This window comes from Oncorhynchus masou, chromosome 17 (genome assembly GCF_036934945.1).
Source record: "Oncorhynchus masou masou isolate Uvic2021 chromosome 17, UVic_Omas_1.1, whole genome shotgun sequence".
NCBI classification, from domain to species: Eukaryota; Metazoa; Chordata; class Actinopteri; order Salmoniformes; family Salmonidae; genus Oncorhynchus; species Oncorhynchus masou.
The window spans coordinates 9,199,939-9,215,441 of NC_088228.1; the positions used below are offsets into that span (position 1 = coordinate 9,199,939).

Sequence of the window (15,503 nt, forward strand, 5' to 3'; positions counted from 1 at the left end):
CCTGAACTTAAAGACAACTATATATCGGATGCTCATATGGGGTAGAAACTTTATAGCTAAACATAGCTGGGTATACCATGGTGCTCTTTGAATAAGATCAGCTGAATCACTTGGAGAAAAAAAGGGGGGTAAACAACAGCCACTCGTAATAATTGCACCGTTTATTTTCAACATATATTTGCCACTTTTATAAAGGATTTTCACAATGGGCTGCTGTGCTAATCAATACTTAATGAAAAAAAAATCCTGCATATTTGACATGTTCTTTAACGTGTACATTCAAAAGGTGAAGGCTACAGTCTGGATTAGAACCTACACCTCGTTACGAGCTAGTAATGTGGAGAATCTTGACAAAAAAATATATTTAAAAAAAAATCGAACACTTAAACGTGTACATCCTGGAAAAAAAAGGGAGTCAAAGACAACTAAGAACATGAAGCTAACTGATGTTTTCTCAACAAAAGTTTCAGTTGAAAAGTCTTCCCACAAGCCAAACACTTATGAGGCCTCTCCCCTGTGTGAGTTAAAATATGTACTTTTAGTTGCGACTTAATGCGACAGCGTACTTTACAGAGAGGGCACGCAAATGGACGTTCTCCTGTATGACTCTGTTGATGGGCCTTCAGATTACCCTTCGAAGAACATCTTTTGCCACAATCTGGGCAAGAGAACGGTCGTTCTCCCGTGTGTACACGTGTGTGTACTTTCAATGCATACTTAGTTCTGAAATCCTTACCACATGCATCACATAGATGAGGTCTGTCAATATGCGAACGAACATGGATGTATAATTTATATTGTTTAGCAAACATCTTGCCGCAAAATCTACATGTGAACCCTTCCCCTGTGTGACATAGCATGTGTGTCTCCAGTTTATTTTCACTCGTGAACCCTTCCTGACAATGGGGGCAAGAGAAGACCGGTTTAACTTCGGTAGGAGCATTCTCATGTACAACGAGATTACGGTGCATTGAGCCACAACCTGTTTTCCTGGCCTGATGTCTTGTCAAATCGAAAGCTCGACCAAAGCTCCTTGAACATATGGTACATGTGTGGGGTCCCTGACCCTGTGAGTGACGTCTCCGATGTTGAAGCAAACTTGCTCTGTTAAAGAATGTCTTATAGCACACCAGACATGTTCTAGAATTTAAAATCACGCCAGTGGGAGGAGCTTTGGAAGTTGTTGGGTTCTCGGGTGACGTGCGATGGCTGTGGAGAATCTCTGTCCCATCCTCCCTTGGAACCAGACAACTACTTCTGTGTGCTGGATCAACTGCCTCACTCCAGTCTTGCTGTCCTCTCTGAAAGTTAATCTCACACTCCTTTGGCTTACATTGCTGCAAGTCATTTGAGTAGTCAACATCTGTGTTGCAGGACTGCGGGATCGCCATCTCGTTTTCTGCTGCAACTAGTGGCCTATCTGTCTGGTGTCTAAGGTTCACTTCCTGACTTGTCTTTAACTGCTGCGGTGTCCTATTCCTGCACCCCGGACACTTTCTGGAGTCTGGAATGTTTTGACCTGAACACTTGTGTATCCGCAGATCCGATATGCTTGGGAAACTTTCCCCACAATTGATGCATGGGTAAGGATGTACATCATGTTGACATTTTAGGTGTATTCTCATGTTCGCTGCAGTATCGAAAGTTTCATTACACAGAAGACATGTTCTGTAATTACTGGAGGACTGTATCAGAGCACTGAAGGGCAGAGCACTGAAGGCTGTTGCATTATGGGGTATCGCTGTACCATTTTCTATGAACTGCTTTTGGTTCCCCTCCGAACACTCATTTGGCTCAAAGGTCACACCGCACAGAGAGCAAGGGTGGCGTTTCGTCTTCTTCAAGCACTCTTTTACGTGTTTTTTCAAACTAGGATTATTCCCAAAACTTGCCTCACAGTTGTAGCACTTGTAGGGGAGCAGACCATGAACGGATTTCAGGTGCCTTCTCAGCATAAATACATTACAAAGAGTCTTGTGACACACATGGCATATTTGTCTGGCTTTGGAAGGCTGGAAGGCTTTTGGAGTGTGATGAACATAGGGACCTCTTTTGTTCTGAGGTAAAGTGTCATGGGGGTGGGATATCTCTGTCCTATCTCTGTCATCCTCCACAGATGTCATAGACATGTTATCCTCCTTAAAAGATGCCGTAGACATGTTGTCGTCTTCTGGTTGAGCTGCCCCCTCACACACATTCTGCTGATGTTTCTGTAAGTCCTCATGGTGTTCAAAGTCTTGTCCACACTGGGTGCACTTGTAAGGGCTCTGCTCATTGTGACATCTCATGTGTGCCGTCAAATCCTTTGATTCGCTGAAAGTCTTTCCACACAAGGAGCATTTTTTGACACGCTTGCTTCTTTTAGGCTGCCCTGTGGTAAGGGATGGGTCAGGGGCCAGAGAATACCGAGGTTGACCATCAGAGGGCTCTTCATTCATATTCCTTTCACTCTTTTGTGATATGACCTGTCCTCTTCTCTGTCCTTGGGATCCTACTTTGTCAATCTGAAGCCTCTCTCTCCTCGGTGTTGAAGAGACCTCCGTCATAGGTAACAGCATATCACTAATGTCAAGTCTGTGTAGCAGCACTTTGGGCTGACGGAGCCGACAGGAAGTAGATAAACTAGAAATGTCCTGCACTTCCTGTTGGCTGCTGTGGGCTTTTCCTTGGATTTTCAGCCCACTGTCATTGTGAAAGTGGTGAAAAGATGTATTGTTTTTCGCTGTTGTTTTCTTGTGTCGACATGCTACCTCCAAAATAGCAGGCTTCATCTCTTTATTCAAAGGCAACAGTTCACTCTCCATGTGTTCCAACAAAGAGGCCATCTTTGGCTCATTGTCAGATGAGACAGGGCTCATACATTCCTGCTCAGGTTCTGATTGGACCTCTGGGTCAGCTTGGTCAGTGAAGGCTTCATCTATCACTAAGGAAGAGAGAGACATTGAAGCGAGGATCTGATTGTCCCCATAAGACAGAGCTAGAGACAGTTGAAGAAGAAAAGTCAATATTAAAACCAAACATGTTATAGGCTTTCTGATAACATTATTTCCTGTCAAAAGTCTATTTCTCCTACCATTGGTGTCTACATGTCCACATGTGTTGTTGTGGTGCTGGAGAAGGGTCTTCAAAGGCTGAGGGTGGGATACACACTGCACACACTCCTCCAGGACAGAGGGGTCAGGTAGGAACCAAGATGCAGTCTAATGGGAAGAGAGAGAATGGCTTTTAAAAAGACCAATGTATCCATTTTGTATTATAACATATGCAATTGTTAAACAACATGTATGACAGTATGCTGATGAAGGTAATTAGATGTTAGCATGGTCCCCGATGAAGGTAATAAGATGATAGCATGGTCCCCGATGAAGGTAATAAGATGTTAGCATGGTCCCCGATGAAGGTAATAAGATGTTAGCATGGTACCTGTTGAAGGGTTGGTGCTGGAAGCAGCTTCTCCAGCCTGGAGAGGAACTCCCACACCAGAGTCTGCAGTGCTGAGTTATACTTGGGGCCAAATTCCTCTGGAAAAATATTCTAAGAAACAAGTACAGGATATTCAGTACTTTCTGATTTACAGAATTATTTACACCTGCCTCATAAAATAAATCGCCCCTTAGTTATAAGCAGCTCCTTCGTTACAACACTGACCTGAAAGAAGTGTTCCTTCTCGACTGGGTCTTCCAGCAGAGTTTGAATCAGCTTCAGGAAGTTTGATTCTGACGCTTCCACCTCCGGATCAGAAATCTACAGCAAGTATGGATAGCTCAGTCATAATAAATTCAACTAAGTAGCAGCGTTACAAGTCTTGATCTGTTACTGGGTAGTACTCACCTCCTTGTCCCTATGAGTGATCATACAGGTCTTCATCCTGTTCAGGTGTGGCTGGATGGTCTCAGGGTTGGCTAGGTGATCAGAGCGACACAACTCCAGAACCAGCTGAATGAGTAAAAGTTAAATTTGTTATGAATGCAAATAAAATTGGACTTGTGGGTGGGCCAACAAAAATAGAAACAGTATATTGACATCGGGAGTGTATTCACTAGGAAGCAAATGGGCTGAAACAGGGAGGGACCCATAAGAATGTGTCCAATAAGAAAGTTGATTTTGTTGCAAAAAACATTTAGCTAAAATAAGATTGTGGGATGAATAAAGTACTGAGGGGAAATTTCATTGCACAAGCCAACACATCACCAATAAATACACACTAAAAGTAGCACATCAATGATTAATATAATAATAATTATTAGGGTGTGTGTGTGTGTATATAGACCTGTTCCACTGTACAAGAGGGTAACCTGTACAAGTGTGAAATGGAAATGTGTTTTTTTGCATATCCCACTGAGACACCCCCTTAGGGTTAATTGCCTTGCTGATTCAGTTACTGGCCCAAAGCCCCTATAACCCGCCAGGCTACCTGTTGCCCGTAAGGGTTTGTGTTTAAAAAGCCTCAATAGAATATGGTAAGGTACTATGGTGTACACACTAATGAATACACCTCAGGAGATGAGAGTTGAAGAACTCTGGCCACTCCCTCATCTCCACCAATCAGCACCATCTCTCACCTGTGCTCGCAGCCCCATGATGAGTTGGACTCTCTCCCTGTAACTCATCATATCAGGAACTATCTCCAACACAGTGGTGACAAACTCCTCCACCAACCCGTAGTCCATTACGTCTCTCTGCTGAACAACTTGCCATAGAGCTGCAGACACCAGCCGCAGTGGAGGAATCAACAGACGCAGAGATGATAGGGGGAGAGGGAGACCTACAGCAGACACACATTCAGTTAGTTAACAGAGATGATAGGGGGAGAGGGAGACCTACAGCGGACACACATTCAGTTAACAGAGATGATAGGGGGAGAGGGAGACCTACAGCAGACACAAATTCAGTTAGTTGGATAACAGATGATAGGGGGAGAGGGAGACCTACAGCAGACACACATTCAGTTAGTTGGATAACAGATGATAGGGGGAGTGGGAGACCTACAGCAGACACAAATTCAGTTAGTTAACAGAGATGATAGGGGGAGAGGGAGACCTACAGCAGACACACATTCAGTTAGTTAACAGAGATGATAGGGGGAGAGGGAGACCTACTGCAGACACAAATTCAGTTAGTTAACAGAGATGATAGGGGGAGAGGGAGACCTACAGCAGACACACATTCAGTTAGCTGGATAACAGAGATGACTGGGGGACCTACAGCAGACAACAATTCACTTATTTGGATAACATATATGATAGGGGCAGAGAGGGACTTACAACAGGCACACATTGTTATTTGGATAACAAAAGCCATGTCCTCTTTGATAACACTGACAAGTATCCTTGCTATTCTATAGCTTCCAACGTTTTAGCAAAGTATTATTGTTTTTCTTCATATAATGTCATTCCTTGAAAACGAGCTACAATATTACATAGAAAATCAAGTGCTATTTCCATGTGAAAATGCAATTACTTCGTTCAGCAAACAAGCTACGTTTTTGTTTGTGGCACATCTTTTACAACGTGTGGCTAAACTGTCTAATAGCTTGCCTAGCTAGCTAGCTAGTCCCTCACGTTTTTAATTAAATACACCAGCTAACTAGCCTAGAAATGTTGACAACGCCAAAGAGAAGGCCACTGCAACCATACCTTCTTCAATCAGGATATGGTGTTTTCGCATTTCGAGCTTTCAGTGCCAGTATACTTGGATTCAAAATAAAATAATGTGAGCTTTGTTCGTGGATGTGTTTCCTTCCGTCTTCCTTTTTTTAAACGTCACTTCCGGTAATCAAATAAGAAACCCTTTTATTTTTAAGGTTACATTTGAGTAAGGTTTCTAAACGTCTCTGGTTTGGTTTGCACAGTCATAAAATCCCAAAGAAGAGGAACAAGAAAAAAACTGACATTTCTAGTCACTGACATTTTTAGAATAAATAAATGTAGTTAATTAAGTAATGAGTGTAGTTAATCATTAATTAATGAGGGGAAAAATTATAATAAAGACCTCTTCGGACCAATAACCACAAAACACAATATTGTAAAGATTCCGCAGAGAAGTTACCTATCCGTCACACACAGACATTCACACATTATCTTGTGTCTTTCGTAATTCCACGTGTACAAGTGTCAGCCATAGAAGACAAAAGAACAGCGTAAACAAGGTAACTAAAGAAATGTTATATTTCAGTTGCCTCAGGCCTGTAGTGTGATTTAAAATGTACATGTTTAGTAATTTACAGGATAAATTAAGGTTAAGAGCCTTGCTCAAGGACACATTGACAGATTTTTCACCCAGTCGGCTCAGGGACTCAAACCAGCAACCGTTCAATTACTGGCTCAATGCTGTTAACCGCTAGGCTACCTGCCGGCGAAAGTACCTTGACACCACAATGACATTGACGTTTGATTTTGATACTGTATGTTCATTCATACTCTGGGGCGCGTTCAGGAGGACACGTTTGGACAGTTCATATATAAATATGTTACATAGAACAAACATGCCCCTCTGACATGGACATATAAATCATGTAGGCTCTATTTATGACATTTCTATCTGCAACGTTAGAGAACATTTGAACGTGGCCCTGATCTGTCTACTGCAGTGTTTCTTGATCTTGGGGACACAAAAGGGGTGCACATTTTAGTTTTTTTGCCCTAGCAAAATATGCACCCCTTTGGGGTCCCGAGGACCAGGATTAAGAAACACTGCTCTCATGTTGCCTAACAACTAAAGCTTTACTGTCACCTATTGGCTGTTTTAACACACCGGTACAATGAATAGCCCATATTCTCTTCACCGTTCTTTGATTTGAGTCAAAGGTGAAGTAAGATGTTCATCTCCAGCCCAAAAAGCTGTGCGCTTGACAATACTGCGTTAAGCAGACCGAATGGGGATGTTTGTTTTTGTATGGGAATCTATGAGTGTCAAATTTGATCTACCAACAAAAATGTAATTGCTAATTTTCTATGTGAGGCTTATTTGATTGAACAGAAGTTTCGTAATGATTAGGGTGTTAGAAATGTAATGATATAAGTGGACACACGTGGCATTCCAGCAACTTTGAGAAAAACTTTTCATGTCTAAGTTGTGTCAGTTGTTCACGCACTTATCTGCTCTCTCTCATTGGCTAGAATGTTCCCACCTGATTTAGCCTTGTCCACCTTTGCAGACATGTATTTCCATTATTAGAACCCACTGGGCACACACCTGGTTGAATCAACATTGTTTCTGTGTAATTTGAACGAAATGACCTTGAACCAACGTGGAATAGACGTTGAATTGACTTCTGTGCACAGTGGGAAAGGTTAGTCAACTATCTTGTCAATATAATAGATCATCTTTGTTTGAGTGTATGGAGTACCCTGCCCTGAACCTTAGACACTGTCACTAGTGGGCTACCACCCGGTACTCTACCTACCCTTCACCATAGAGACTCCTGCCCTATGTACATACAGTCATTGAACAAATGGTCATTTAAAAAATGTTTACATTCTGTTTTACCCACTGTAGGTTTTCACTCCAACTCCAGTTGTAACTAACCTGATTCTTATCATCAACTAGCTAATTATTAGAAATCAGGTGCGCTACATCAGAGTGGAGCAAAAACGGTAGCTCTCCAGGAACAGGGTTGAAGAGCCCTGGTCTATACACACCTCTATATTCATATACTGTCTGTACACAAATTTTCTATTCATATACTGTCTATACACACCTTTCACATACTGTACATATTTATATTCCGGTTTCAGATATGTCTAAATTTCTTGTTCTTTCTTTTTGGTTTATGTGTGTATTGTTATTGTATTGCTACATTGTTGGCGCTAGAAACATAAGCATTTCCCTGAACCTGCGATAACGTCTGTAAATATCTTTGTTGTTTTTACACTGCTGCTACTCGCTGTCTATTATCTATGCATAGTCTGACTCAGTACTGGTATCTCCATACACTATATAGCCTTGTTATTGTTATGTAATGTTCTTGTTACATTTTTTACTTTAGTTTATTTAGGGCTCGTAATTAAATTGTAATTAAGCATTTCACGGTAAGGTATTTTCCGGTTGTATTCGGCGCATGTGACAATGTGCGTGCTAACACAGCCACTAGGTGGCAGTAGAGCGTTTACTTGTTAGGATACAGATTGGAGAATGAATTAACATGTATTTGCAGAACTATCATGCCAACTATCAAACTGTCATGTACTTTCAGGTACATTCAAATCGCACTTAACACACTACATAGACTGAACTTCTTGTCTTCCTAAAATGAAAAGAGGATAGCAACCTTAGGAGTTCCTAAGGAAGGATTCACATCGAGTCTTTTTTTTTAGAGGGGATGAGGGGGAGTTTGTGAGAGAGGGAGGATAAAGTTAGAGAGAGAGAGCCACACACATCTTGCATTTCTCACAATATATGCTAACTAATAAAATAATCTCTAACTAATAAACTAATATCTCTAATAAAAGGTTACACAGCCAGTCTCAGTTCTTGTATAGCAGGGAGACATAACGGCAGAACCCTGACCTGCTGTGCAGTCTACGGTTCCAGTCATTAGAGAGTTCCAGAAATAATAATTAGTACAACAGCAGCGGAGCATTAAGATTTGATTAATGCGTCACTGCTGACATATGCTTGTCACCGACACTTTAATGTCGTCCATAATGACGATTTATTTCTCTCTCGGCAGGGCAGCAGAGCGGACAAAGACAGGATGTCACAAAAAAAAAAATAGACACGGCTATCTTTTGGCTTGCTGTAGAAATCAGGATGCACTCGACTAAAAGTCGTATTTCGGGAGTGAGGTGAGAGCCTTCTCTTGGTTACGGGTAATTATCACTAATTGTTCTACCCTTTTAGTGTGTGTGTGTGTGTGTCTCATGCATGCAGGCCTGTGTGTCTGTATTATAACATACAGTGGGGAGAACAAGTATTTGATAACCTGCAAAATCAGCAGTGTTTCCTACTTACAAAGCATGTAGAGGTCTATAATTTGTATCATAGGTGCACTTCAACTGTGAGAAACGGAATCTAAAACAAAAATCCAGAAAATCACATTGTATGATTTTTAAGTAATTAATTTGCATGTTATTGCATTATGCACAGTACATGAACATTTTACAGTATCATGTCTTTTTTTTAAAGAGCCTTATTAATCCTAATGGCACAAATACATGTTATGCGTATAACTTTCATCAAGAGGAAAAACATTTCATATTAAACAAAAGCAATACATTTACTAAATGGTCCATTCCTTCTCTAGGTTCATGTGTACTGGATCATGGTCTGTGTGTGCATGGAGGGAAAAGGCATGAGGTGTGACTGGATTTCAAGTCCAATAGGTGCCATGGCACTGTCTGATTTTGTTTATCGTCAAGCATTGTAATCGCCCCATGGCAAAATGATGTGCATAAACTCAGCAAAAAAAGAAATGTCCTGTCACTGTCGACTGCGTTTATTTTTCAGCAAACTTAACATGTGTAAATATATTTGTATGAACATAAGATTCAACAGACAAACTGAACAAGTTCCACAGACATGCAACTAACAGAAATTGAATAATGTGTCCCTGAACAAAGGGGGGGGGTCAAAATCAAAAGTGACAGTCAGTATCTGGTGTGGCCACCAGCTGCATTAAGTACTGCAGTGCATCTCCTCCTCATGGACTGCACCAGATTTGCCAGTTCTTGCTGTGAGATGCTACCCCACTCTTCCACCAAGGCACCTGCAAGTTCCAGGACATTTCTGGGGGGAATGGCCCTTGCCCTCACCCTCCAATCTAACAGGTCCCAGACATGCTAAATGGGATTGAGATCCGGGCTCTTCGCTGGCCATGGTAGAACGCTGACATTCCTGTCTTGCAGGAATTCACGCACAGAACGAGCAGTATGGTTGGCTTTCATAAATTAGGCGCATTACCGCCACCGACCTTATTCGTCTTTCAGTCACCCACGTGGGTATAACCAATGAGGAGATGGCACGTGGGTACCTGCTTCTATAAACCAATGTGGAGATGGGAGAGGCAGGACTTGCAGCATAATCTGCGTCACAAATAGAACTGACTTCTATTTTAGCCCAAGGCAACGCAGATGCTCGTTGACGCGCGCGAGCAGTGTGGGTGAAATAATTGAATAATAGATTACATTTACACGCGTGCGGTGTAGTCAGCCTGTTAGGCACGTTCACGCAGATGAGCAGGGACCCTGGGCATCTTTCTTTTGGTGTTTTTCCAGAGTCAGTAGAAAGGCCTCTTTAGTGTCCTAAGTTTTCATAACTGTGACCTTAATTGCCTACCGTCTGTAAGCTGTAGTGTCTTAACGACTTAACGACTGTTCCACAGGTGCATGTTCATTAATTGTTTATGGTTCATTGTTTAAACCCTTTACAATGAAGATCTGTGAAGTTATTTGGAATTATCTTTGAAAGACAGGGTCCTGAAAAAGGGACGTTTCTTTATTTTTCTGAGTTTAGCTTTTAATTAAGGTGTAATACACGGCAGAGATAAGTCGACCACATCATTGATTAATAACATACAATTTGGCAGGTAGATTGTTAAGTCCCTTAATAATTTCATGAAAAATTACTCTGGTAAATTTCACCCAAACGTTTCTGAAAATGATTTGTCTAACGGAGAACAGCTTTTAGGATTTCATACATTTTCTTTTCATTAGACAATTGTCTTATACATTCCTATTCTCATCAGTAACAGTTTCTCCATTCACATTTCTTTTGGCTTTAGTCCTTTATTTTATATTTTATATATTTATAAATAAAATTTATATATTTTATATTTATATTCCTGGGGAAAATCGGTCTTTTCTCATTGAATTTAAAGTTAAATTGAGAATACAACACCGTATCACTCTCGTGATTATTTCTCCCCTGTTTTCAGGGGTGTAACATATACACATATATTTATAATAATATATATATATATATATATATATATATATATATATTTATAATATATATATTTTATTATGTGCTTTATTTAACTCTTTGCACTTGAATTTAAATAATTATGTTATTCTGGGATTACAATTTCCCTCGATGTCAGATTTCCTATTATGTCTCCACCTCTGCAGCCTGTTTGGTGTCTTCAGGCCCTTCCCAGCTGGCCCCACTAAGTCTGAGCACACTTGATTGGCGCCGTGCTGCTGGGTGTCCTCAGGCCCTTCCTGGCTGGCCCCACTGTGTCTTGAGTACACCTCCCAGGGACAGCGGCACACTTTGAACTGTCTTTCCTGATCGCTGCACTTAAAGGAAAGAGTTACAGCTCTTGGAACAGCTGGGGAAATCACCCGAAAAGAGAACGTCTGACGCTTTCTCAGTAAGGCTTGTAGAAAACAAGTCAAACTTTATAGGTTTCTGGATATGTCTGAATGAATCAGACATCAGTTTGGCTTTCATCATTAACTCTGCTATGGTGGATAACTCATTAAAACAAATGGATTTAGGTCTCAGACCAGTTTTAAGTGTCAGTGCCTATCTGATGAAGTAAGATGAGGGGGTAAAACCATAGCTCTGGTGACATTAATCACACGTGGGGATGATGATGACAAGTGTAATTTCAGACAAAAGAGAAGACCGTTAATAACTGTAGTCAGTGGAAGAGAAATCACTTAGTTCCTACTGAAAGGCAGGCAGAATCATTAGCCTGTATATCATACGTAATTTAACTCATTAAGTTCATGAATAATAAACAAGGCAACATGCAGAGAATTTTTTATACTTCAAAGGTATGATGCTGTGTATGTTCAAGTAATGTGTGTGTATAGTGTATTTATTGGTGAATGTCTATATTATAAAACCGTAAGCCTCAGACTAGGTGTATTTGCATTCATTTTTGGGCAGATTTAAAAAATAAAATTTGCCCCCCAAAAAGTGAGCACCTGGGAGAGGCCAAAGATTCACCTGTGTTTTGTATCTTTGTTTATTTTCCTGATTTTCTTTTTGGGTGGCCGGTAACCTTGGGCTCTCTAAAGCTTCAGGTGGATGGTAACCTTGGGCTCTCTAAAGCGTTGGGTGGACGGTAACCTTGGGCTCTCCAAAGCTTGGGGTGGCCGGCAGTAGCGGACTGGTCACCGGGAGAAACCCCCCCTTTCCCTCAGGCCCGTTGGTCTATTCCAAAGGAACGTCTATGCAACCCTTTGTCCCGCCCCCTTTGTCTCGCTCACACTTGCAGTCAAAAGTCTTTAAGTCTTAGAGTAGACGTAGAGGACAGCAAAGCCAAAGATAGTGCAGCCGAAGCAGTAGATATGTGCCTAAATGTGTTACAAATAACATGTATCAGAATTTACGAGTGAAATACAAATATTATTGGTCAAACATTTTAATTAGCAAATCTTATTTCATGTCTATACAGCCATTGGTTTTACAATATGTATACTATTTGCCACCAATCAAGTCCTTTCCCTCAAAATTCCTATTTTGTGCGGGAGAATATGGCTACAGTGATTTGCTAGCTATGATCCTCATCGCCATGGTTCCTACCACTTTGCCTCTTACTAGACAATGCATTGAAACTCATCACCATGCCAACAGTCCTATGTGAACGGTGAGTAAATCCACACAAAAAAAACGTGTTGTCATTCATTCACTTGATATGAAATAGTGGGGCTGCTGCTGTGTTTTTGTAGTTTAAGAATTGGGCCTTTATGAGTTAATTGATATATTATTTTATTCATATCCAGGTTGATGATAGGTTCAGTCCAGTGTCAGTGGAAGAGAGTCAGGGAAGGCCAGGATGCCAGACCAACTTTTGATTATTTCAAGAGACTCAAGTCAATTTGTATGGCATTTGTGAAGCCTACTGACAGCAGTATATTTATGAGTGGAATGGCGGATTGGAAACATGTTCCCCAAAGGGTAGAAGAGCAACATGCACAGAAGTAGTGCTGAGACATACTTTTTAAGGTCCTCCCAAGCAGACATTCAAAGTCTGCTCAGTGGCAGTCAAGTGTCTGCCCACAGAGAGCAGGTACGCAGGAGAAGGCAGGTGCTGGAACGTGTCGTAACGTATCATTGGCAAGATAGAGCTCAGTTACAGGCGGATACAGTCTGAGGCAGCGTATACATTAGAGGACACCAGTATCAATCACAGTCATTTGTTGGAGATGATAACACTGCTGGGAAAGTATGACGTCTGCTTGTGCATTGAGAAAAGCAAGAACCCACATCAGTCTGGGGCAAGAGGCAGAGGTTCTCTAATCATACTCCTCTCAAAAATACTGTCAACACCGTCATTCACACAGTTCAGAGCGTTATCCAAAAAGACCATGTCAAGTGAAATGGAGCAAGCTGTAATGTTCCCTGTCCAGATCGACACAACTCAGGACACAACTCCTCAAGGCCAGTGCTCTGTCATTGAGATATGTGACAGATGTGTTATGTTACATATGAAATATGTGACAGATGTTGTACAAGAGAAGCTTGTGGCTGTTGTGAAGTGTAAGGCATCCACTGGACAGTACTTTGTCCAGTTGTTGACAGATGGAGTGGATAAATTAAAATGAGACATGAGCAAATGCATTGGCAATGCTACGGATGGAGCATCCAATATGCAGGACAAATATAAGGGCTTCATAAGGGCTTCTCTACTCTGTTAACATCAAAGTCCCCCAATCAAATGCCCCCAATCAAATGCATGTATGGTGCTATACATGTGTCCATAATCTGGTTTGTCTGACAACAACTGAAATTGTCTTAGCAATATTGCATTTTCATCATGTGCTTTAAGACCCAAACAGCGTTCCATATCTCTCCAATCGGAGAAACACGCTGGTGGGCTAAGGATAGTGCTTTAAAGAAGGTCTTTGGATCACCAGACCAGGGTCTCTATGTTGAAGTGCTCCTCACACGATCAGCCATACAAGGACAGGCCAACCTGAAGACAACTGTTCGGGTGAAGGCAAGAGGATTTACTGAGGCTCTGTCCAAATACCTGCAGACAAGTGGGATGGACATCTGTCTGCCCAACGAATGGTTGTGTCTACACAGGATACCCTGAAAGGCATGTCAAGAGTGACACCATTAAGGCAGCTACAGACATTTGTTCAGTTTGCAAATAAGAAGATCAGAGAACAGGATGAGGACACAGAACTGGAGGAGGTGGAAGCCACTCTCCCACAGAAAAGGGAAAGAAAGAAGAAAATCATGTCTGGAGAGATGGCTGAAGATGAAGCTTTGACAGAGGCAGAGAGTGTGTCTATAAAGTTCACAATCAAATTATGGATACAGTCACAGATAGTATATACAGGCGATTTCTGTCTCATGGCATTCTATATTCTGACCTAGCCCCTTCTGGACCCAATAAACTTTGCCCAAATAACATCCAATGGTCTTCCAGAGACAGCCCTTCAAGAGCTCAGCTTGTTTTGATTTGATAGCCGAGCAACTGTTGGCAATTTGCAGTGAGCTGAGGAGCCTCGCTGTACAGTGGAAAAGACTGAAAAGTTCAGGATTGAAGGAATACATGACCAGGACAGTAGAGGATGGCCTGATAGAAATTAAGAGTAAATGCTGCTCATTCTGCAAAGAATGTCCACTGTATTGTTACCAGACGCTGAGACGGTACAACCTGCTGACTAATGTATACCATATCCTTGGATACATGTTCCTACTCAACCCCTCAGTTACCCAGCTAGCTTGTGAGCGAAGTTTCTCTACCTTAAAATACATCAAGAGCACCTAGAGGCCTTCTTGCTGATTGCCACCGAGAAGGACATCCTAATGCTCCTGGATACTGACATGGTGATCCATAGTGTTGCAGAGAAAAGTGAGCTGTTGAGAAAATTGCTCCTCTAACTTGCTTACTTAACATTATTTTACTCCTACAGTTCCATTTTTTCCCCCCCAATATAATATTGCTGTCCAGTACTTTGACAGAGTGAAGCCAGCCAGCTGGCCCTGGGCAGCAGTTAGACAATTCTATGTTTCAGTGAGTACTGTGGATATTATAGCATCTTTTTTTACTCTAGGCTTCAGGTGATGTACAGTTGAAGTTGTGTTCCCCAGTTTCAGCCCCATTGCCAATTGGAGCTGACCCCGCCCTCTCGTCAGGGGATACAGCTGTATCCCTTTAGACTCCTCCTCCAGCTAATAAAAGCCAGTGTTCCTTTGTTAGAGGGCGGATGGTTATGTTCTGTGTTGGTTGCGCAGACAGAGTATGTCCTGTGTTGGTTGTTGCTGAGAGAGAGAGAGCTGATTAGTATGTCAAGAGGATGCAGTTTTTTTTTATTCACATTGTATTATTCTGTTTTTGTTCCAAGGGGGAAGGGGAAGGAACCCAGGGAGTGCTTAGGCAAGAGGCCTGCGGGCCTACATAATCTTTTATTTACTGTCTATACACACTAGGTAAGACCTGGGTGGACCACCCCCTGTATTTTGGTTATCGCACCAGGTGGGGCTAAAAGGTTAGGTAAGTAGTAGGAAAGTAGTAGGTAAGTAGTAGGTAAGTAGTAGGAAAGGGGGCTTTGACATTTACTTTTTGGTTCCGTTCAGACCCTTTCCCCAAATTTACC

The 15,503-nt window shown here is 41.7% G+C and overlaps 1 protein-coding gene and 1 long non-coding RNA gene across 5 annotated transcripts; one reads left to right on the plus strand and one right to left on the minus strand.

Annotated features, from left to right (window-relative positions):
• Positions 1 to 143: 143 nt before the first annotated feature.
• Positions 144 to 5,749, minus strand: LOC135558403 (gastrula zinc finger protein xFG20-1-like). Of its 3 annotated transcripts, none has more exons than XM_064992185.1 (7): positions 5,637 to 5,749; positions 4,563 to 4,765; positions 3,832 to 3,936; positions 3,649 to 3,744; positions 3,424 to 3,534; positions 3,074 to 3,200; positions 144 to 2,923 (listed from the first exon to the last, which is right to left on the minus strand). In XM_064992185.1, exons 1-7 carry the CDS (start codon positions 5,665 to 5,667, stop codon positions 426 to 428), a joined length of 3,171 nt encoding a protein of 1,056 aa, XP_064848257.1. In that variant the 5' UTR covers positions 5,668 to 5,749; the 3' UTR covers positions 144 to 425. The 3 variants fall into 3 exon arrangements, with proteins under 3 accessions (XP_064848257.1, XP_064848256.1, XP_064848255.1); XM_064992184.1 differs by having other exon boundaries at positions 144 to 2,977; XM_064992183.1 differs by having other exon boundaries at positions 144 to 3,200.
• Positions 5,750 to 6,050: 301 nt separating this feature from the next.
• Positions 6,051 to 11,798, plus strand: LOC135558136 (uncharacterized). Of its 2 annotated transcripts, XR_010458312.1 has the most exons (4): positions 6,051 to 6,148; positions 8,672 to 8,810; positions 9,245 to 9,297; positions 11,067 to 11,798. It is a non-coding gene; the product is annotated as an uncharacterized LOC135558136 (long non-coding RNA). The 2 variants fall into 2 exon arrangements; XR_010458311.1 differs by lacking the exon at positions 11,067 to 11,798 and having other exon boundaries at positions 9,245 to 9,427.
• The last annotated feature ends 3,705 nt before the right edge of the window (positions 11,799 to 15,503 follow it).

Bases quoted from the DNA above. Each gene is read 5' to 3' on its own strand.
- LOC135558403 (XM_064992183.1), bottom strand. From the start codon at position 5,667: ATGCGAAAACACCATATCCTGATTGAAGAAG. The intron at 3,745-3,831 runs GTGAGTACTACC...TACTTGCTGTAG, and splicing joins TCACTCATAGGGACAAGGAG to ATTTCTGATCCGGAGGTGGA. The intron at 3,201-3,423 runs GTACCATGCTAA...TCTTCCCATTAG, and splicing joins CAGCACCAACCCTTCAACAG to ACTGCATCTTGGTTCCTACC.